The sequence below is a fragment of the Planococcus citri genome, chromosome 1 (assembly GCF_950023065.1).
Source record: "Planococcus citri chromosome 1, ihPlaCitr1.1, whole genome shotgun sequence".
NCBI lineage: Eukaryota > Metazoa > Arthropoda > Insecta > Hemiptera > Pseudococcidae > Planococcus > Planococcus citri.
Genome location: NC_088677.1, coordinates 50,117,130 through 50,140,150, shown reverse-complemented (window position 1 = coordinate 50,140,150; position 23,021 = coordinate 50,117,130). Strand labels below are relative to the sequence as shown.

The 23,021-nt window shown below is 35.8% G+C and overlaps 1 protein-coding gene across 3 annotated transcripts in view; it reads right to left on the bottom strand.

Annotated features, from left to right (window-relative positions):
• The window catches only part of LOC135832507 (cysteine-rich motor neuron 1 protein-like), a 275,113-nt gene that overhangs the window by 84,953 nt on the left and 167,139 nt on the right, over nucleotides 1-23,021 (bottom strand). Inside the window, exon 1 of one of the 3 annotated variants that reach the window (XM_065345795.1) lies at nucleotides 21,073-22,091. The exons of the other annotated variants lie outside the window; for them this stretch is intronic. Within the exon in view, the coding sequence (XP_065201867.1) occupies nucleotides 21,073-21,205 (133 nt within the window). The 5' untranslated portion in view covers nucleotides 21,206-22,091. Of the gene's footprint in view, nucleotides 1-21,072; nucleotides 22,092-23,021 lie in introns of those variants that run through there. 3 annotated transcript variants of the gene reach the window in all.

The following is a 23,021-nucleotide window of genomic DNA, read 5'->3' as shown; positions in this document are numbered from 1 at the left end:
AGTAAAATACGTATGCAGCAAACATTTTTATCCTACCTAGTTAATTCATTAGTAAGTATTTTTTACCTCTCTGCTAATTGTACTTCACTCGAAATACTATTATCCTAATAATTTTGCCTTTTTTTAGATAGTAATAGTGTCAAACAACGTTTAAAATCAACTGCAAAACCATCGCTTAATTTATGTTGTGCATCAACTTCTTCACTTGATATACCATGTATGTATACGTACATTGTCACCTTTTGAATCATCATCAACTAAATTCAAACAGAAACAGGAAGTAGAATGAAAGATTTGATGTGTAGCACTGAGGAAAATGAATTTAGAAATCTTGTAAGTTCAGATAATTTAAATTTATGAAAATTAAAGAGTATATTTTTCTTAATGTTGTTTTTTGTATGGTAAAAATGGGTACCTAGTTGTTGGAGTAAACTAATGTACTATTGCTGTTGTCATAAAGAAGCCAATGATGAGTAAGTACCTCATTTTTTTAAAGATTTGTGATGATTGTAAAATTGATATGGTATTCTTGAACCAAATATTTTGTTTCCATGTACATAGTTTAAATAATTTCAAGATTGAAAGATTTTTATTGTATTTTAGATTATTATCATACCTAACCAAATACATACCTATGTATTATGGGTAATATTGGTGAAAAGTTACTTCTATTTAGCTTTAATCATTTCAAAATTGAAAGATTATTTTTTGTCATAATCTAGATCATCTTTAAGCTGCATAATATAGATTATTATTGTAGGTACCTAACCAAATATATTATGAGTAATATTGGTGAAAAGTTACTTCCAATGTAGTTTTAATAATTTCAAAATTGAAAGACTATTTTAGTATTTCTTGTCATAGTTGAGTTGTGCTTATTGTGATATTTTTTATAGATAGGTACTTACCTATTGTACTTCCACTTTCCTCCTTTTTTTGGTGTTTCTTATGGAATAATTTTTGTTCTTTATTATCATTATGGTTACAAAATATCAGTAAAATCATTTTTTGACGAATAATTTGTAAGTATTCTTTATTGCAACATTAAAGGCCACCCATCTCTCAGCAAAAAACATTGAAATTTTGTATAAACTGAAGTTGGAAAAAAACGGAACTTTTTTCGGAACTTCTAAAAATAATTCAGTTGCAACACTAAGTACATCTGGTTCAAATACATAAAAGAAAAACCTCTTCAACGGTATGATATTTTGCTGAGTTTTTTTTCGAGTAGCATAGTAACAACTATGCGTTCATTAGAAGCTTGGAAATACATAATAATCAGAAAGTCCAAATACATGTGATGATTTGATGAACGATTGAATGATTCATTTCAAGTTTGGACTGGAATTCAGGTTAATCTAGCACTGCCCCTCTAAAACTTGATTAGCATTGATAAAGGGAGAACTGTGAACCCCCTAATCCAATCACAAAAATGGTAAAGCATCATTTTCTAGCCAATCGACGCAGTAAATTTGTGTAAGACACCACACCGTGTAAATATCGAGAAAAATTATTCAACAGCAATCCGTACACTTTGAGTACTGCAAAAGGCTTCACAAACTGAGTTTGACACATGAAAATGTACACAGTTTTTCGTAATTTGATTGATCGATGCCATGGAGTGGAGTACACTGCAAGAGTTACCTCGGATACCTAACAGAAAATTTTCATCGTGTTGATTAGCCTACAAGAGGTATAGCTGTTTTAGTAAAACAACAATATTACCGAGTTATCCACATTTTGACCCATCCAATAAAGTGAAAATACTACAGTGGTAGAGCCCATGTAACCGGCTACACACTTGAGGTTCAATACTAATGGTATATCGTTCTAAACAAACACACCAATAATACTCACCATCACAACCAGATTTTCAGGAAATTAAAATTGCTTTCAAATGAACTTCAATTTCAATACGTACTGTATAGCAGAGATATAGTAGAGCCACACTGTAACAAAAGCTGCAAATAATCATAATGATACCAACCGCTTCGACAAACTCCCTCAAATAATTAACCAATCTGAAGAAGGGACAAAATGGATAATACTATTAATACAAGTTCAAAGATGGAACAGAATTCATCTACCAAAAAAGCTCACCGAGTAGCCTTTTGAAATTCTCTAATGGCACGTTTCAACGCATATTCCCAAACTTCATTCCACTCTCGTAGGTGTTGAACTTCTAAATCACACGTTCTAGCATTTAAATAGTTTTGTATGCTCATCAGCTGATTACAACATATAACATTCCAATACAATAGCAAGCAAAGAACTACGTACAACTCGAACATCGTCAAAGTAAAGACGACTGCTGCGATATCAGTCGCAATAAAAAAAGATTTCAGACTGCTGTAATTTTGAACTGAAGGAAAAAGATACGCGTAGTAAGAATAATTGCTTACTTTGTCTTCCTCAAAAAATAACACCACATCAAAAACACACACAAACGAATACATCAAAACAAACACAACCGCAGGTATCACAAGGCACAAAAGATGTTTTTTTGCATCTCGGAGAACATTTTTCTGTTTGAAAACGGAGCTCGAATCAACGGCTAAACAGTCATCCACATACTGGATCATCGCTTCAATACGATCGCTGAACAGGTAGGAAATCAAAGGTGATCCCATCGATGCGGCGTGAATGGTACCTAACGAATTTGCCATATCTAGCATCAACACGAGGTCGTTTTTTTCATAACACCATAAATATGTCAAACCAACTACGCACGAGAATAGAATTTGACACGAAACCAAACAATACCAACAACATTTCACTCGTTGGTCAATCTTATCGGTGAAATACATTTTACCGGAGAAACAATACAGCAGGTAGAGTTGATTAGCTACTGTACTTCTGTAATCGAAAATGTTTTCAGATCCGAGTAATTGCCTACCGATTTTACGCAGAAACTTCATATTTTCAAATCGAAAAAATGTCTCAAGACATCCGATATCGCGAAAATTTACCAAAAAAATGACAAGTGTGAATCGAATCAACCGCTCAGGAAGCTCTGTGGCATATGGCAAGAAGTTCGAAATATGTACCTACTTATTGCTGAAACCAATAATTTATACGGAATTAGTCGAATTCAGAAGGAATTTACAAGGTCTATCGCATTAGGCAGGAGGCGATTATTTTAAATTTTAACATTTTTGGGTCACTTTTCTGTTTTTCACGAATACCTAAGTAAATTTACTTATGACACGACGATGCCGGAAGGAGCGGTTCTTTGGTGTGAAATGTGAATAAAGTTTCGTTTCTAGTCTTTGAAAAAGTTGAACAATTTTATTGTTTGATATTTGAATATTAATGATGTGTTCGAGTATAAGTTGAGTATGTAACTTGAAAGAAAATGGGACATGTATATCAGTAGTGTGTTATATGAATAAAGAAGGTGTATCAAGAATTTTTCCACTGTAAACAAATTTTAGAATTTCCGTTTTCCAATTTTTTAACCATCAGTATAAACAATATTACTTCACAAAATCAAGTGACAAACAACACCCTGGATGTCATGAAATTTTTTTTGGTGTCTTGGACAAACTATCGGTATAATAGGAAAAAATGTTTCGCGTGAAATTTCTCTCCGACAACACCTTTTTCAAGGAAAAAAATTCAAATCGACTAAATATGCCACAGAATTCATTAATTTTGTCATCAAATTTGTGATTAAAATGGCAGTGAACTCATGAAAGTGTGTTCAGAGAAGCTCATATCGAAAAATCCAAGTTTAAAATACGTCAAGACAATATTTATTTTTTGTTATTTCGAATGTCAGCCAAAATTGTAGATGCACCTTTGAAAGTTTGAAGATTCTAGAATTCAGATTGAACGTTGTAACAATGAACACGAAAAATCACAAGTAGTGCTTTTTCTCACAAGTTTTCAAGACAGTGTACCTAACGAAATTTTTCAAGTGAAAATCACTACTTTCTCATTACAATTTTAAAACGGATTTTCAGACAATTTGTACCCTCCCCACCACAATTACTTCAATTTTTTTGTCATCTAGAGAACTTCACCTTTGATTCAATAAGTACTAGGTAGGTACCTAGCTATATTTCAATCTTGAACAGAAAAATAAATCTGCCAAAGCAAAGGAGAACGTGTTTGGAAATTCATTACTCAATGGGAAACTTGAATAGCATTATATTTCATGTGAAAAGTCGATTTTGCAAGTCTTAGACACTTCCCAAATTCAAACAGTCAATTCTCGTTGTCCAAAGGGTTAATGACCCCAACGGAATAGAGTGAATATTTCGGCAAACATTCGTGTGCTGTGAAAGTAGCCAATATGGTATTTTGTTCAATAAACTGAAGTATTCCTAGTCTACCGGCAAAATAATAAAGTGAACTTGGAAAAATTCCGAAAAGATACACGAATTTTCTTGTTCTTGAAACGTACCTACATACATATTTACAATCTGGTAAAGATAAAAACAAATATGTGATACGAGTATGTTCGTCTTTTCTGGCAAGCATATGAAAACGGCTACACATTACGCGGGTAATTACGGTCAATTTGGTTGAATAATTTATACAACACGAGAGATGATTAATCTTGACATAGCCCACTTTCATCACGTTTCATTACAATGTAATCGAGGTGACAACTGACATGTGGTTAAAAATGTAATCGGTTAATTACTCCGAGATCTCCTACAAAAATGAAAATGTTGAGAATGGATGCAGAGAAAATTCAAAAGGTCGTAAACAAGAGGTTGAGGTTGAAATTGATGGAACACATCAAAAAACGCACTCTTTCTTCGAAGCAAAAAAAAAACAGCTAAAGACTGAGCAATATTGTTTGCATTAAAAAGAATTCTCGTTAATCATTGCTTGAAAATACAAAGTAATCAACTCGCTTTTTATCAAATAAAAAAAAGGTGTGAAGAAAAACAGTACTAGGGTAATCGTATGCACCTTCAAAACATAAAGTCAAAACAGAAAGCATAATGACTCATAAACCTACATTATCGTCATATCAGTTCATGAGTTTGAGATAACATGATGTTTACTTGGTCCATACTGTTTCACTCAATAAACAAAATGAAAGGTAGAAAATTAGTCATGATAAGTAACGCAAAATTTCGCCAACATAGTAGATTAGATAACGTAACTCTCTATGTATTAAAAATCTCCATCAAGGAAGTGAACTCAAAATACTTATAACACTACATTCGTTCATCGATGCGAAAAAAAAAGTAATTGCATTTCAATCACACAAAAAACACCAGCCGAAGAGACAGGAACCGTCACATATCCACCTGGGTAAAACACATCCCCAGAGGAAGGTGGTAAAGGCGATAATGTGGTCGAATTAAACCAAAATTCCAGCTCATTAACGACGCTTTACCACGAAAAAAGGTGAAAAAGTGACTCTTCGCCTATTTGAACCCGAGCAAGAGCAGCTCGGCAGTGGAAAACCAACCACATATAAAAAAGAACTAGGTATAGGTACTAAGTATACGTATAAACCGTCGTCGTTTTTCTTTTAAACGCACATCGAGCACTTTTTTTTTCTCTGTATAGGAAGACGAAACGACGTCGACCTCTTTTCGTTATACGAGAAATAAGAGAAAAAAAGATTAACACTCGGCTTTTAAAAAGTAGGTATTTGAATTTCGAGCACTGCCGTTTTAAACGTTCATATAATTACCGTGTAATTTGTCTGAAACGAGGAACGACTTTTTCAACGGAAAATGTCCGCCGAGCTATTAAAAGGAATGAGGTAGAAAAAAAATGATGAAAGCTCGGTTTGCGCCCCAAATGAAAGACATCAAAGAGGTTCCTCTTCCTCCTTTACGTTCTGACTTCGCGAGGGTATTTATCCGTCGGTTGTTTTTGGTGTTAAAAAAGAGAAATTCGAATTTGTTTTTTGGGATGTAGCCTTTACCAAGCAGCTGAGTCAATCGGCAAAGAGATGGTTTTTTAAATGGACTTTAATCGAGTTCCATTATTTAATGAAATGAAATTTTTTATACCTTACCTAGGTAAGGTTTCGAAAAAAAATCACCTCACTGTTGAGAGCGAACTTCTTTGCTAATGAAACTCGAACCTAATAATTCCTAGCTTCCCTCCTCTCAAATTTGTGGCGATATGTTGGAATAAAAATAATTACGCCTGGTATTAATACATATACACACATTGAACACCAACGCGATTAAATTAAAAAAAATAATAACTGAAGTCTACGTGCATTTTTATAATTAACACGTAATAAACGACAAGACGAACTGTAAGTGGCGAAACGTTTATTTGAAATTCTATTCGAAACCCTGCCTAACCAACCTTCTCTGTCGTATGTTTTTTCTCGACAACGCCAGGCAGACATTGCGTCGTTTGAATTTTATTTTTCACTCAATTCAATTTTTAGATCATGTATCTCACATTTTGCATAAAATCAAGAGTAAAATAATTTTATATAGAAAATTTGAGATCATTTACCTATGTAAGAAGATTTAAAGTCGTCTCAAATTTCAATAAATATTCAAGTAATGCAAAATTTGTAAGAATCATCACCGAAAACTCCTTTTCAGTCCTACACGGAAAAAATGTTTAATGAAAATTACTATTTCACCATAGTGTAACCGGATCCCATTCGAAAATAATAGTGATTTTTACTCAGCCAAAAAATACACTTTACCTAGAATTATGTAAAATTTATTACTCTCATAGTAAAATTTACTAATCGCATAGTAAAATTTCCTAATTTCATAGTAAAATTTACTAATCTCATAGTAAAAATCACTATATTTTTGAATGGGATCCGGTTACTATGCTGAAATAGTAAAAATTACCCAACATTGTTTTTTTCGTGTAGGACTGAAAGTATATAGATTGACAATTTGACATGCGCATGCATAAACACACTACACCATCAACACCACGCTACTTTTCTCAACACTGATGCCGTTGTTATGTGTTAGTGTTAGTGAAGTTGGTTTGGTGGTTTTCATTAGTCTACTTACAATTATTATTAATCACGATTACGATTTCAATGTTTTAATTTTAAAATGGAACATCATCACTCATCAGTGTAAGACGTCGCCGAATTACTTCGGTTAGCTAACATCGCTAAACAGAACATACCTCCTCAAAAATCAAAAGACCGGTACCAAGCGGCGTTCAATCATTTCTCAACTTGGCTTCAATCTTATGGATCGGATGTATCTCTCGCAGAGGAAGGAGAGGATATTATACTTTGTTATTTTGAACTTCTAAGTGAAAAATATGCTCCGCCAACTTTGTGGTCTCTGTATTCGATGTTACATACATATTATGTACTACTTCCAAAATTAAAATGGATATTGATATTGAGAAATATCTCCCTATAAAAGCACTCTTAGAAGTGAAAACTAAGGGCTATAAACCGAAAAAGGCGAATTTGTTTACTGAAGAACAGATCGGCAAATTTATAACTGATGCGCCAGACTACTACAGAGTGGCTAAAAAGTCATATTCCGATTTTCACATTTCAAAAAGTTTTAGTTTTTTCTAAAAAAAAAAATCAAAAACAACTAAACATTCTAGAAAAAAACTAAGGACATTATGTAGATTCAAAATTATTCTCTACAATTTTCCTTGGCATCATTTTTCCGTAGAATGCTTTGTTCCGCATACAGATCGATTTTTATGAAACTCAGTGTGAAAATTTTTCAAACGTTCATTTTAAAAATTTGCAAACTGAGTTTTATAAAAATCAATCTAGAGGTGGAACGAATCATTTTACGGAAAAAATGATGCCAAGGAAAATTGTAAAGAATTAAATTTCCAATCGACATAATGTCATTAGTTTTTTTCTAGGATGCTTAATTTTCGATTTTTTTTAAGATAAAAAACTAAAACGAGATGTGAAAATTGGAATACTGACTTTTTAGCCACTCTGTATAGTTAGCGCTAAAGGTAAGTAACTGATTCATTATCATTAAATTACATTTACAATAGAATAGAAAACGTTGATAAAGTACTGAAATATTTGGTATGAAGGTTGCATGTATTTTTGGTATCTTCGGTGCCTGCCATACACAAGAACTAGTCGATGTCCGAACTGAAGATTTGCAAGAAATTGGTAATCAGTCTTATGACTTATCTAGTTCAAATTCCTGTAACTAAAAATGGCATCCGCAGATCGTTTACCATAAACCAGCAATACTTCGAAATAGTGAAGAAATATAAAAATCTGAGAATGCAAAGTAGTAAATTGACTACCAACAGATTTTTTCTTCGTTATGAAAAAGGTAAAATGTGTTGCACAAGTAATCGGAAAGCATACGTTTACGAAAATGCCTCAAGAGATTGCTAGATTTCTGGACTTACCGGATCTCGAAGGATTTACAGGTAAAATACTAATTACATTTAATCCATTCATCATTTCTCTCACTAGGTTTAAATTGAAGTACTTATCAAGTTATGAATACTGTAAAACAATCAACTGTTTACAGGCCATTCCTTCAGGCGTACTAGGGCAACACTACTTGCAAATTCTGGTGAAGATATGTTAACCATCAAAAGATTAGGTGGCTGGCAGTCAGACACTGTTGCCCATGGTACTATTTACTGTAGGTATAACCATAAAACTATAACTTACCAAAGATACAGTACTTATTTTCTAACAAGGCAACATTGACACGACAGCTTAACTTCGTACTCACCTGAAATGAAGAGAAATATAAATTAATATAAATTAATTGATTCATTAGTCAGGCGCTATAAAAAATGACTTTTCTTGCAGGTATCAGTTGAACATCAACTTCGGGAAAGGATCCCATATTATAAATTTTATTTACCTATTTATACATTTTTTTTCTTATCCTTTATTAATAAGTATTTTTAAAATAAATATTAATTTAAATTTTATTTATTTTTAAAATTTTATTGATTTTTTATTTACCTACTTACTTTTTTTTTTAGTAAAAATATCTTTATTTATTTTAAATTTATGATTAATTAAAGTTCATGTAGAAGTTTCCAATTGTTAATTCTGTAATTTTATCAATACATTTCAATTTCTTGGACCTTATCAAAAAAAAGTACCAGTGATATATTGAAAAAATACGCCACCTGTCATCGCCGCAATAAACGATAAGATGCACGGCAATTACCCAACTGTACTAAAGAAGGTGAAGAGGGAAGCGAAACACCATGCTTATGAAGTGTATCTAATCGAAGCCATTGCTTTCAAGTTTCAATACAAAACGCATTAAGAATCGTAGGAGTATAAATACATACAAGTATTAATGGAGTATTTTCTCAAATTATTTCAAAGCTGATCAATAAATCGGTAGCCACTGCTTCGATTGTCCAGAGTAGGTAAAATACAAAGAGTAGTCTTCAGGCCATCGCTATATGACAACGTTTTAACAATACCATTTAGATAACACGTATTTGGTTAGGTTGTCGCCGATAATGGTGGAGGAGTCGAGTGAAGAATCGGGTATATATTCGATGTAATAACAATCTACGACACCTTTAATAATTAGGCGCCACTGCGATAACCTAAATGAGCTATATCACTACATACATAGACGACACGGTAGAAATTATTGATACTATTTATTCGATGTCCTAATACCCTTTCACTTGAATAAAAACGGACACTTAACAAGAGTCGAATTGCGCTTCAGAGCAATTTCAATTTCAACAACCGGTTCGCTAGCATATTTTGAATAATCGAGATGACGAAAATTGAATAATCGATCGGACATCGGATGAACCCCAAATCAATTGAACGCCGAGGTCGTAAGGAAACATATTTTTCAGAAACTTAATAAAAACAGAGCAGATAATCGTTTTGAAGAATGATTTACGCATTAGAACAATAAATTCTCAATGTGATCACATCGCTTTCATTCGATGTTTTTTCATCTTTCCAAAAGTTTTCCAACGTTGTGTAAAATGACTTAAAATAGTGAAAAATTTCGAAAGAGCAAAAAAACACGATTTAAAAAAATGTCTCCACGGAATTTGGTCATGAAATGACAATTTTTTGTTAAAATCCTGTGACCTTTTTTCTCTCTTCTTGATCCACCCCATTGCAACATGTACATATTACATTAAAACGACTAATTTAGATATTCTTGAAGGTATAACGAAAGACGTCAGATTTGAACGTTGATAAAAATTTTTCGAAATGCACAAAACACAAAACTACGATGATATAAGTAGTTGAGTACAAATAATTTTACATCTCACGGTCTAGATAATTCTCAAAATCGGAACACAAAATTTTCAACACACTGGCTCCATTTAACACAAGAGTAATTTTACGAACACCCTGTTCACTCGTACCATATATTCCAACAATAAAACTCGAAAATGTACGAGTAGCATGAGCGACGATACCATCATCGAGGAACCATTTCGATGAAAAAAATTCCAACAAAAACAAACGAACTACCTATTTCATTGATAAAAATTCTATCCTCGATTCGGCTCTTTCGATAACCAATTTCCACCCAGTACCTGAATGAAATTTTTCTACGTAAGGTTTTCTATTCGCACTCAACAAACCTTTTTCTCAATAGGCAACTCGCTCAACTTTAGAACATAGAGGGTAAAATGCCGCCATTATTATCGGCAACCGTTGGCGAAAACAATCGAAAATTTTTTTCTAATGGCCACTCGAAAATTATATTTGTTGCTGCGAGTGTTTATTTTTATTACCGCATCAACGCGCGAATTGCCGAGAAAAGAGAGCTCAATGGCTTCGCAGTTCGCACATAAGAGAAAAACGCAGTATACTAAAAACACAGGAGAGATTCTCGAGCAGAGAGGAAAAAATAATGTTAATTTTTTTAACGTATTTAATACATGATGCGGGGCGAAGAGACGCAAAGACGAAGGGTTTTACACAAAAATAGGGGGTGCGAGGAGTACAAAAACGTGACGCAAATATTCTCTAGATACGTGTATATAGATAGACTACAAGTGCAAAATATACCGCTGCTGATGCCGTTCTTAACAACACCGAAACGTTGATTTTTACAATTCTACCGCCGACGCTATTTCAAAAAATTGTTATTTTTTCTTTTATTTTCTCGCCGGCCGCCGCGCCGTACTCAAATCCGACGAAATAAGGTACAAAATAGGATTACGAAGGTTACGTGTTTGTTTTACACCCTTCGAGTTTTTCGCTGCCTTTTTAAATCTTCGACGAAGTGCGGCGTGCGAGGAAAAAGCTCGCGATTTCAAGCCGGTTTATTGAAACCAGCAAAATAAAAGAGCAATGCCTCTAGAATTATACGTAACTGTCTCATCTTCGATCAAAGTGACGATGAGACGAAGATAGCGCCGGCGTTTATTTTACATTCTAGCGGATTTATTACCTTGGTTACTAGGCACGCTGCTTTTTCTGGCGACAACGAACCAGCACATCCCCCTCCCTCCTCCTCGTCTTCGATCACCGTAACTCGAAAAAATTGCATTCTTTAAACAAGAATACCGGGCGGTTTTTGATAAGTACAAAATATGAATACATAATCACACAGCAAGCAAGTCTTCGGGTCAGTCTAATATGTCGTCAGGTACCTAGGTAATTGCGTACATTGGGAGGAAACTGTGGAAAAAGACTGTTTAACCCCCATTGGAGAAATCCAATCTCTTCTTCAATAAAATAATAGTTCAGTAAAGTTGATGAAATTTTCAATTTTTGTTCGAAATATCTCAAAAACGAAGTCTTTCAATCCAAGTAGAAAATCTCATGTCCACGATTTTATTCGCATTCATTGATTTTGTAAGCCCTTATTTCATTCCAAGAAATTTGTTTTTCGATCACGAAAGAATAGAGAAAATTTTCGCAAAAACTGAAATTTCTCACCAGTAACTTTCGATTAGCTTTTGCCAGAAAATCCTGCACTCGTAACAACATACAATGTATCGTTTACCAAATTAGCCGCGCACGGTTAATATACATACAAATTGACATGCAAGTGTGCCCTGCGTATACTAAGTTTCAATTAAACTCAAACGCTTCAAATTGATGACTGCAGCATAATAACGTGTGATTTTCATCGGCCACATTACTCGTGCATAATTAATGCACGCGCTTGTTGTTATAATGACCCAATATGTCAACCTAAACGTTTCTATTAAAACGTTCGTTTCGCATCCAACCAACTGGCAAAAATGAACCATTATTATTAAAAATCAAAGTGCAATGAGCAATCATTTCGAGGTTACAGAAAAAAATTGAATTTGCAGATGAATCAAAATTGGACTACTCAAGAAGAATCAACAATACCAGATAAATTTTTTTTTCAAGTTTTCAACGAAAAACTGAATCAAAAATTACACAAATTCAAGCATTTTTTGGAAAACGCGTGGAAGTGAAATTCTCTGGATTATTTCAGCAGAAAAACGTCTAATCAAATTAGTACTTATATTAGGTAAGTAAATAAGAATGCATCGTCGTGTCGGACGAAATTATCCAATTCGTGCAATGTTGACATATAGTTGACAAATCGTGCATTTCAGATGAGTCATGCATAAAATATTTCACATGAATGTAAAATTTACGATTTTTTCAGATTGAAAAAATCCAATGACATTCCATAATAATTTCAGGCCCGAATCACCGGATATACCTACGTCATTTATTAAGAACATACTTATCTAGTAGGAAAAACATTTAAGACGTTTCAGAAAAAGTTGCTCAAAAATCTCCATTTTCACGTCGTAGGTAACTCAACAGGACCCCCGAAGCTCCAATACGGGTTCACGGACATTTCCCCGAATTTTTTTCGTAGAAAATTTTTTTCGATAGTTCAAAGGCTTGGTTCATGGAAGCAAATTTTACAAGGTAGGTATTTCGATTAAGGAAATCCATTCGAGATACCATTTGAATATTTCCATGAGTAAAATGCGTTCGGGCTTTATCCAGTATAAAAATTTTCAGGACATCTTTGAAGGAAGTTTCCATAAGTTAGGTGAATTCGAGATGATAGGTCAATTCCATACGCATACATATAAGAGCTGACATTATCAGTACAGACGCACTCAAATCAGTCTAAAGAATCGTTACTTCAACTGATTTCTACATATGTAAAGATCCAAGATTAGAATAGTCTGATTTTCGCTCAAATTTTTCCGTCGTCGCATGACTTCATGCATCCATTGTGAACTCTGATGCACTTCTTTATTCCCTACCTACTCTCTACACTCTGCTCTGCCAAGTCGACGACACACCAAAACCAACGAATGTAGGTAATTGATAAGCTTTCTTCGAAACCCCCACAAGTAGAAAAACGAAAACTACTTCCTAGAAATGCGCTTGTCGATATTGAGATCTTATCAAATAAGTGAAACAGAAGTGCAATCGCGTTGCGACGGCGCTGATAACATTGCGATTTGCGAACATTTGTGCTAGGAAATGAAACTACTTAGTCATTCAGTTTACAAAAAAATCGATCAGTGTCGCTGAAAATGAAAAAAACACAAGACTGAGAAGCACTATTTCAGGAAACTGGACTAACGAAAAAAATGCTGATTAAATGCACCGAACTTCGATGTTACGATTTTACGTGATTGCAGAAAGTCTAGAGATTTCATACATCCGAGAAAACCATTTCGAAACTGGATAAATTTAGAGCCATGTAAGTAATTATCGTATTTATTAAGGCGAATCGGCAAAAATCAACTCGAAGAATAGACCTTCATTTCGAGTTGAAAGTTTCCCAGAACATTTTTTCAGCGAACGAGCTATTCATGGAGAGAAGATATGAATGAGCCCTCGAAGCCGGATATTATTGAAAAAACGAGGTTTTTCGCTCCAACAACCTGTTTTGACGAGAGGTTGAAGATTGCAGATCGACTCATTTTTGGACAATTTCGCACTTTGAGAATATTTTGTTGCCGAATTACAAGATCGTTACATTTATAAAAATATTGACAGATGGCATTTCTGTAACTGAGGAAACATTTTGAGATACAGTGGATGGTACCAATTTTTTGATCGTTAGCCAAAAACTGATTAAATCTTTTGAGTTTTTTAAACTGGAAACTGACCAAAAATTGTTACCTGCGTAGGCTGTATCGAAAAAAATTCCCTCAGCTTCGAAAAGTAGGTAGTCTCCCATACAGGCATTTGCACAACTAATCACGACTCCGCTTCTCATTTCATCCTTCAGGATCCATGTGACTCCTAAGGCTTCTCTGATGCCAATAACAAGCACCCATAGGCAGACCACCGCGATAGCTCGTAGTTCATACCTCAAGCTCTCAAGCACCTCCTCTTCCTTCTCTTCCTGGGTGGCATACCACCACACCCTCATCCAGCAATTCATCTACACCTATTTTGCGATTCGTTAGCGTGTATATAATTATCCGGAAAATTACCACAACACGCATACCAATCGCACGTATATCATTTTGCAAATTAAACTCGGTCGTTTGATAATTACTATATTATGGTCTAAATTGACCTTGAAATACCACCCGAATGAAGTAGCCGAAACTGGTACAACGTACACAAAAAAATTCAAAAAGCCATCGAATCGCGATGCATATGGTTGGTATGTGGTCGATTAGATCATCGGCCAAAATCGACCGAGCTTCCCCTGCTCTTCCTCTTTTACATCTTTGACCAAAGCTAACATGTGTAATATTACTCGTAAATAGGAAATAATTATACCACCGTGTCGTCATATTACCGCCTTATAACTGGTATACCAGTAAAGCCCCGTGGCCGCAGATGCAGAAAAACAACTAAAATCAATTAAATCGATGTTCAAAAAGCAGAAAATTTATTTCGATCGCGGGTTGTCGTATCTCGGCATAGGCGGTGATGACAAACCAACATTTTGCTTATTTATTAAGCAAAAACCAACACCACCAGCGCCAGGATTTTTTGAACAAAAGTGTACTCTGTGTTTTTCTACGAAGAATTCACTTCGTCAGGAAGAACTGAAAGATTCAACTTTTTTACAAGAACAGAAAAAGTTCAGCAAAATTTCATTATAAAATTATACTCTCATCTTCTTCGTACCTACATCCGCAAAGGCTGTCGCTTTCAATTGCTTGAGAAAAATCGATCACTCGATGAGTTCTTTCAATCGTTTTCATCGTCCGATCAGTTCCGAATGCAATTGAACAAACTGACTGCAGCAGTAAGTAATTTTCAGAGTTTTCGAAAAATACGCAGAATAGGTACCTATTTCCTTAATAAACTTTTTTATCTGCTGATGGGACAGGCAGTTTGAAGTGGGGGAAAATAATGAGGCGACGACCCTACCTTACACTCATTTCAATCATAACTGTCCAAAAGCCAGTAAGCGATCGAGTTAAAGGAGTGGAGGGTCAAAGTCGACCCGGTCATGAAATGTCTCAAACACACTGTTTCGATGTAATCTCGCAACTTTTTTTCAGATCTCACTTTCAACCTTCAACTCTCCAATAAAAACAAATAAAGACCCATCCTGATGTCCACGTACGTCACATAGGTTCATATTTAGTTTCACCAACAATAAGTAATAAAGTGGGTACATGATAGATAGGTAGAGGTACCCAAACGCGTAATACGAGTAATTGTCTATCTGTCTGCGAGTATACGATACCCACAGCGAGTACACTACATACCTAAGTAAGTACACAGAAGGGAGTTAAGCGATTAAATTATCGTCGCGTCGTAGCGTAGAATTTTTATGGATTACTTTTATCTGGCGAATTTTTACGAGTTGTTGACTCGTTTATTGAGAAAAAATTACACCACGAGGTATTCGCGTTTCCGTTGCTGGTGGGATTACATGCATAATACACACGTACGCCGCATCATCAACGTCCAAATGTACAACCATTATGTGTGGGTAGGGTATATAAGAAGCGATTTGAAAATTTTATTCTTAACCCATCGATACGCGACCGTTTCGAAAAGAAATAACCAAATGGTACGACCATTCTGTAGTATTTACTGCTCGGACGCCTTCGTTGCGAAATGTCGTAAATTCTACGCTCGAAAAAATTGCTTGACGTCGCTCGTAACATTGCGAATTTTACATGAAGTACAGACTGCAGACCATCGGTGATGATGCAATTCGATATGCTCACCGGTTATAATCTTTTTGGAACATTGCTTGTGGGTCCATAAATTAAAATAATTTTTAAAACCTTCCATCTTTAGCAGTTTTCAATCAAATTTTTCAGACTTGCAGGGATGCTAGGTCATTGCCAAGGGATAGGAATTTTTGAAAAATTAATTGCATCGTAACTCTGCTATAAAATTCAGAATGAAATCAGACCCAAAAAAATGACCATCGATCGGTTGGTCCACGAAAAAATAAACCACAAGAGAGAGACCACAACAGCACCCCAGCACGGCGCGACGTACTAGAACCACAATACCACAAGATGGTATTACGTTAATTCGCTGCAATGTACTCGAACAGCACACACGACAGAAAAAAATTACATTCCAACATCGTCATCGCACCGTCGTTGCTGATAATCTTTCTCCTAAATAATTTTTAATTTGCTGCTTGCTCTTTCGTTTCAAGGTTATTCGTAGTGTCAACAATCACGCGCTCGTAAGATAAACAATTCGAAAATTTTCGACGACCGAGCGAAAAAAATACTTCGATGATGTTTCTAAGTGCTAATTTTATAAATCTACCGAGTAGGTACGTTTAGGTATGATATCCCTTCTCTTTCTCTTAGCGACAAAGACCTCTGATTTCGCAAGGTTTCGTTGTCATCGTGGCAAACAGCACAATTAGCTGAAAGTGAATAAGCCCTCGATGCAAAAACAAATCTAATAAAATAACGCCGAGATCTCAGACAGATTTTTTTCCATTAGATGAGGATGGAACTGTAGAAATGAAGCGAGAAAGAGAAAAATTGAAATCATACCTACAGCAAAGTTTCGATGAGCTGGAAAATGAAAAACATTTTCGCGAATTTCGCTTTTTTGCCAAATTATAAGTCAAGTTTAGTAAACGATGCTACGAACGAGTTGCTCGAATACTCGACTCCCAAGAACTTTCAAGTACTCCTTCAAACGACCGACCGTCTCAAGATTTTCTGACGAGTAGAAAAACAGAAAAATTCGAAGCCATTAGCAAGCCAAGAAGAGTTGAATGAAACGTACATATCATGATGCCTTAAGCTACCATATCTCAAGAGAAATTTCAATTGCGAAATGAAAACATATCGTATTAATGTCTATGCTACACGACTTTACGTTCGTCTATGGGTAGGTATAGTAAAGTCCCAGACATCTATATTGATATTCATGGCCAAGGTCACGAGTATTGCGAATGCTCTCGATACACAGACAGACACTCAAAATAATAATTCAATTATATCTACGCGAAAAATGCCAAGATTAATTATGTCGGAAGCGCGTGCGCGCAAGCCAGCGTTAGTGAGAGGACGTACAATACGTACACAGAATTACAGACGCCCGCTCTCGTCCCTTCATCCATCGCAACAGTAGGTATGTACATGGGGAAAGAGGAAACGATCTGAAAAAGAGTAGAGAGAGAATCGAACTCTTTCACGTATTCAACGATCTTTTTACCTCATTTTTCAAAGGAATCAAACATAGAGTTGACTCTAAAGTGAACTTCGAGTTGAAGATTGAAGATCGTAAAGTCATAATAAGTTAGATATTATTTAATCCAATAGGGGTTCGGACTAAAAATAAAAAACATTGTCAATGGGAAGGTATTTTCCATGTTCAATTTTTTCAAGATCTTTATAATATGTACACTCAAACTTAGCAACTCACTCGATAACTAGGCGATTTTTTCCCAAGATCTTTAGATCGTTTTTCACTTCAACAATCAACATGTTTCACTCACGTCGCATGAAATTAAAAATTTGCGTTTTAAAAAAATTTCCAGTCGAAATTTCCGATTGAATTAAAATAAATATATACTTTCACTGCAGCCATCGACTTGGATGGACGGCGCCTTCGCGCCTTTCCGAGTGCAAATAAATTTTATACACGTTGAAGAACCGAAGCCACCGAAGGAATATGGAGGGTGGAGGCAGAGGTGCGCGGTGACGCACAAGTCTTAATTAGAGTATCGTCGAACCGTGTAATGTACTTACACATAATGTATTTCCATTACACTCTCTAGTACGTGCATTCCAAGCAATACACTGCCGCCGCCTTCTCCTTACGATAAAAGTACGCTGTATACGCTATATTGCATACGCTTAGGTACTTTCGCTGATAAGACGCATGTCGCGTCGCGTCGTTCTTCTCTCTCTCTCTATCGCACTATCTGTTCTCTTTCATTTTATCCTTCGCGATTGAGGCAATATTCTGTGTACGTTACGTATACGTATCTTTGACAGTCCATGTGGAAAATTAACCTTGCTCCCGAGATGACCATTCCAATTTTGAGGAGGGTATAGCAGCGCGATAACTTGATTTTTCTCTATCCACACCTCACCCAGAATTTAAATTCAAATTGGAGTTCTTTGACCTCGAAAACGTAGATGAACATGTCATACATTCAATTTCCTCTTCCTTACGCTTCACATCACCAGTTACCTCACACTCCAACTGAAAAAATGATTTCAATTTGAATTACCTGTACGACGGCAAAAACACCTCCAAAAACTTTCGAAGTTGAAATTTAGGAGTTCAGGATTTCATTTTCATCAAAATAAGTACAGAATATTCTTCCCTTTCACTCCACTCCAATGAATATACCAATACGTATTTTTGAAATTAAAAGTAAACGTTACAACTCCCTCGACTCTTCGTACAATTCAGTCATGCAAGAAATGAAATCAAACTGATCTGCACGATGACGATGTGGGAGTCGAATAAAAATAAGGGTGGAATAACTGTCAACCCGTGTCAGAATAGAAGCATAAAGAAGATCTTTTATTACATTTGGTATTGGTGGTTTAGAATAGGTCTACATTTATTTTATATACGTACCGTCCTATGTACTAGATACGTATAAGCATACAATAAGAATTTTATTGCACGTAACTTTACCTACTGCGGAACAGCGAGTGCCGCACTTTGACAGATGCTATGATGTCTTAATCACGTCGATGGGTATAACGAGCAGTACACAAGGTGTAGCGATACACACCGCGGTATTTCCTCGGAAATAATACAAGCTCACGCTGAGTATTTTATTACTCATGACGTGGATTAGCTACCGGTAAATTACTAGCCCAAAGAGGAATTTAATTTTTCAAAGCGCAATTATCGTATCGAATTATTATAAGACCGGGAGGGGCGGAGGTAAGAAACTGCGATAAGTTTATCTTTCGTTTACATGGACAAGCTACATATTTGACGCGTGCAAACTACGAAAGCAACACCCAAGCTCGAGGTAACGACGAGCTAAGGATTATGGAGCGGACGGAAGGGACGAAATTGAGATGGGATTCGAAGAAGTATACTTGGATCGAGAAAAATGCCGGGCACAAGAACAAAATTGGTAAAAATGTGGACGGATCCATCAGCATCACAATAGCTATACTTCCACCATTCGAGTACATATTAGATCAAGATTTTTGATGAAGATGTTTCACGGAAGATTCGATGCAATGCTAACATACACACAAAAAAATACTTTTTCCTGAATTGGAAGTTGAAATTAATTTGCATTGAAAAAAGGAATTCATTTGTCGTAAATCGAAACCTAAACATTCAAAGAGGGTTTCAGAATACTCGGAAAATCAAAAAAAAACACAAAAAAAAACATCGTGATTCAAAGTTTTACCCGGTTGACCCCATAAATAGCTATTTGCAACTGACGATCGTTTTCTGGGCAAGTTATCAATATTACCTCCGATTTAAGAAGTACATACTCGTATTTCCGAACATGAAAAAAACGAAGCATTTGGTGATTCTGAATCTGAACCAATAGTAAGAAAATGAAGATATTTACTTCGGATTGGCTCGTGTACAGGAGTGTTGAGAATGACCTGCACAACAAATTACGATACAAGTGAAGCACCTGCTTGATCTTACTTAATCCATTGCAACGAGTCACATGAGTGTTCAATCACAAGGCAGAACCATAACCATCGATTTGGAATATTTATATATGTTACACTCAATTTCCCTATGAAGAGCTACAGAGAAGGGGAAATGAACAATTTTTTCCAACTTCTATCGATTTGGTAGCGAAGCTTGCAAAGTGTTTATTTCAAAATATGGGTAACAGATTTTCAAAATTTTTGAGTTCCTCGATTTTATGACCCAAAAATTGGCACCACTGCGTTCCAAAATATTCCTCCAGATTCAGAAATGATATCTTTCTATATTTCAACATAATTAATGCGAAATATTAAAGAAGAAAAAATTTTCGAAACACGAATTTAACCACAGGTAAGCGATTAGCAAATTTTCAACCGCTCAGTAAAACTTTAAAAAGTGATCTAGGGTTTTGATGGCAAGTCTCAAATACTTTCTTATGGAATTGGGCTATTTTTCATGAAGCAGGTAAGGTAGGGTATAGAGCAAAAAACCACAATTTTTTCAAAAATGCTCAGTTTTTGAGCTACTATATTTTTTCTTCAGGGGCATATGCACCTTCGCAGCCAAAACTTCCTCTGAGTGACTTTCAACTCAAAATGAAGGTCTCCGCCGAATTTGGTCACAAAATGACAATTTTTTAACATAACAAATCATCACTGCATATTCTGAGCAGTGAGAAAGAACTGTCTGGATAAGTAAGTAAGTATCTAGGTAGGTAGTAGGTACTTACTTAGGTCCATTTTTTTAATCGAGCACTTCTCTGTGCATATTTCGACTCCCCTCCCCAAAATACTCAACATTTTAGAAAAAAACTAATTTACACGTGATTATTTTCTATTCAAACCTTTCAGCAATTATATACAGGAATTTGCTGAACTTTGATATGGAAAAATCAACCTTAACCTGATCAATCCGGTTGCCAAACTTTCCTATAAAAAGTACCCGGGAAGTTTTGATCACGACTGTAAATTATTCGCTGCTCACAATGCAACTATCGCTATATCGGTGGCAAAAACATCGCTAACTTTACACAAATTAAAAAACATTCGAGTACAAAATCGCCACACAATCGTTCACAATAATAATACCTAACTAAGCTAAAAAAAAACCAAATGAATTACCTTGTACAGTGGTTGACGATTGACAAATACTATGGCCGAGCAGTAATAACAACACGAAATTCTTGCAAATCAAATACGACGAATTCATTTTGTTGCACTTACGATGAGAACGTAATGTACACCAAAAAACCATTCACATGTCGAGTTTCAACTTGAAAAATACGCGATAACGATTCCGAAGTTGGCGGGTTACGGCGAATTGGCGACGAAAAAACCGAATTGATTTACTTCACGTACTGAGATACTCGTACTTGCAAGGTATTTTACAATTACACAGGGGTGCGAAAAATTACACAAAAAAACTGCAACCTGTACCCGTTAGTCGACAAATTCGCGTATGTAAAAAATTACAAGTGACGAAAAAATTGACCTAAATTGCAATAAAACGCGATTTGTATCAACGTTTGGGAAAAACTTACTGTAAATCTACGCTAGAAAATTTCGCTGAATTGATCGTTGACGAGTAAACGATACGATGGGTAATGGGAGTCGACAAGCTGATGGCGACAAATAATACGATAGGTAATAATAATAATTGCACACGTTAATTCGTCTCCAATGTCATCCAATACTCGAAATCGGATACGCGAACTAGAGAGCCGCGCAGACGATAATTTTCGCGATTTACACGACGCGAACGATGACAGTAATTATTGCAGAGCAAAAATACACGTAATACACTCGTCAATCAACCGGCAATGCGGCTACGAACTGAAGCAAACGCATCAGATTGAACAGAACCAAACGTGTAAACCGAATCTAACCGAACGATGCGACGCGACGCGGACTCACTCAACCGACGTATAAACTAGAACCTTGAACCGACACACACAACTGGCAACTTGTTAATCGTTGTAAACACCGCGGACTAAACACACAAAAATAATACAATACGAAAAACAGCTGATTTACCATTTTACCCTCTCTCTTTTTTCTGCAATATACCTTCGGACCATTTATTTGGTTCGGGGCTTGGGCTGCACTAAAAATGATCCTGTTTCAATACTTCGAACGACGATCCCCTTCGAACCAATTCAACGCGAACTCGACTTTAATGAATAGCTTGAAGGACTGAAGAAGAACTTCTTGCAAAGAATTGCAGAAGGTCCTTCGCCAATCAGTATTTTCCTCCACTAAAAGAGAAATCAAAATGATCTAGTTTCCTATTTTTTTTTCTCATTTTTCAGTTCAGCTAGACCGAATCGAGGAATATGACGACGTGACTGGCGACGTGACGACCGACGACCGACCACGACGTAACAAGAAGAGTAAAATATCGAGTACTTATGATGTTTATGTACTTTATTATGCAATTTTAATAGCTTTTTCGTCTACATTGGAATCCAATACTACTACCAAGACCAACCTACTACCTACTTACGTAGAAATCTATGTACACACACTGTGGTGTAATAATCTGTTGAAGTGAGGCGTTCGACACCGCCTCGCACAAGGGAGGTCCATGTGTGTATGGTAACAAGATTGACCAAACGACACCAGAGACCCAAATTTTGATTGAGTCTAAATTGTTTTACACAAGGGAGGCTCAAGCAAAATAACCCCTCTTGTTTTCTGACCTCCCATGGAAGGGAAAAGTCTTAAGCGAGACCTCACTTCTGTCAGTTCATAAACCCAGTAAATACACGTAGAATGTAAAACGTATGACACACAAATACACGAACTTAAAAAATGTGTACCATCCTATGAGTATGTGAATCTGATAATGCAGAAACACGACGCTCTGTCGACGCTACTCGACGCGTCGCACCGCGCCGCGCCGGCCGGCAACAGTGTTACCAACGACGATCACCACGTGGTGTTATTTTTGGCGCTTATTAAATCACACACTCGAACTGCAAGCAAAAGCAATAAAAATTTGCGGTGCTTGCAAAATTTTTTTCCTGGCGTAGGCGGATCATACTACAAAGACCGATGATAACTGTTCATTT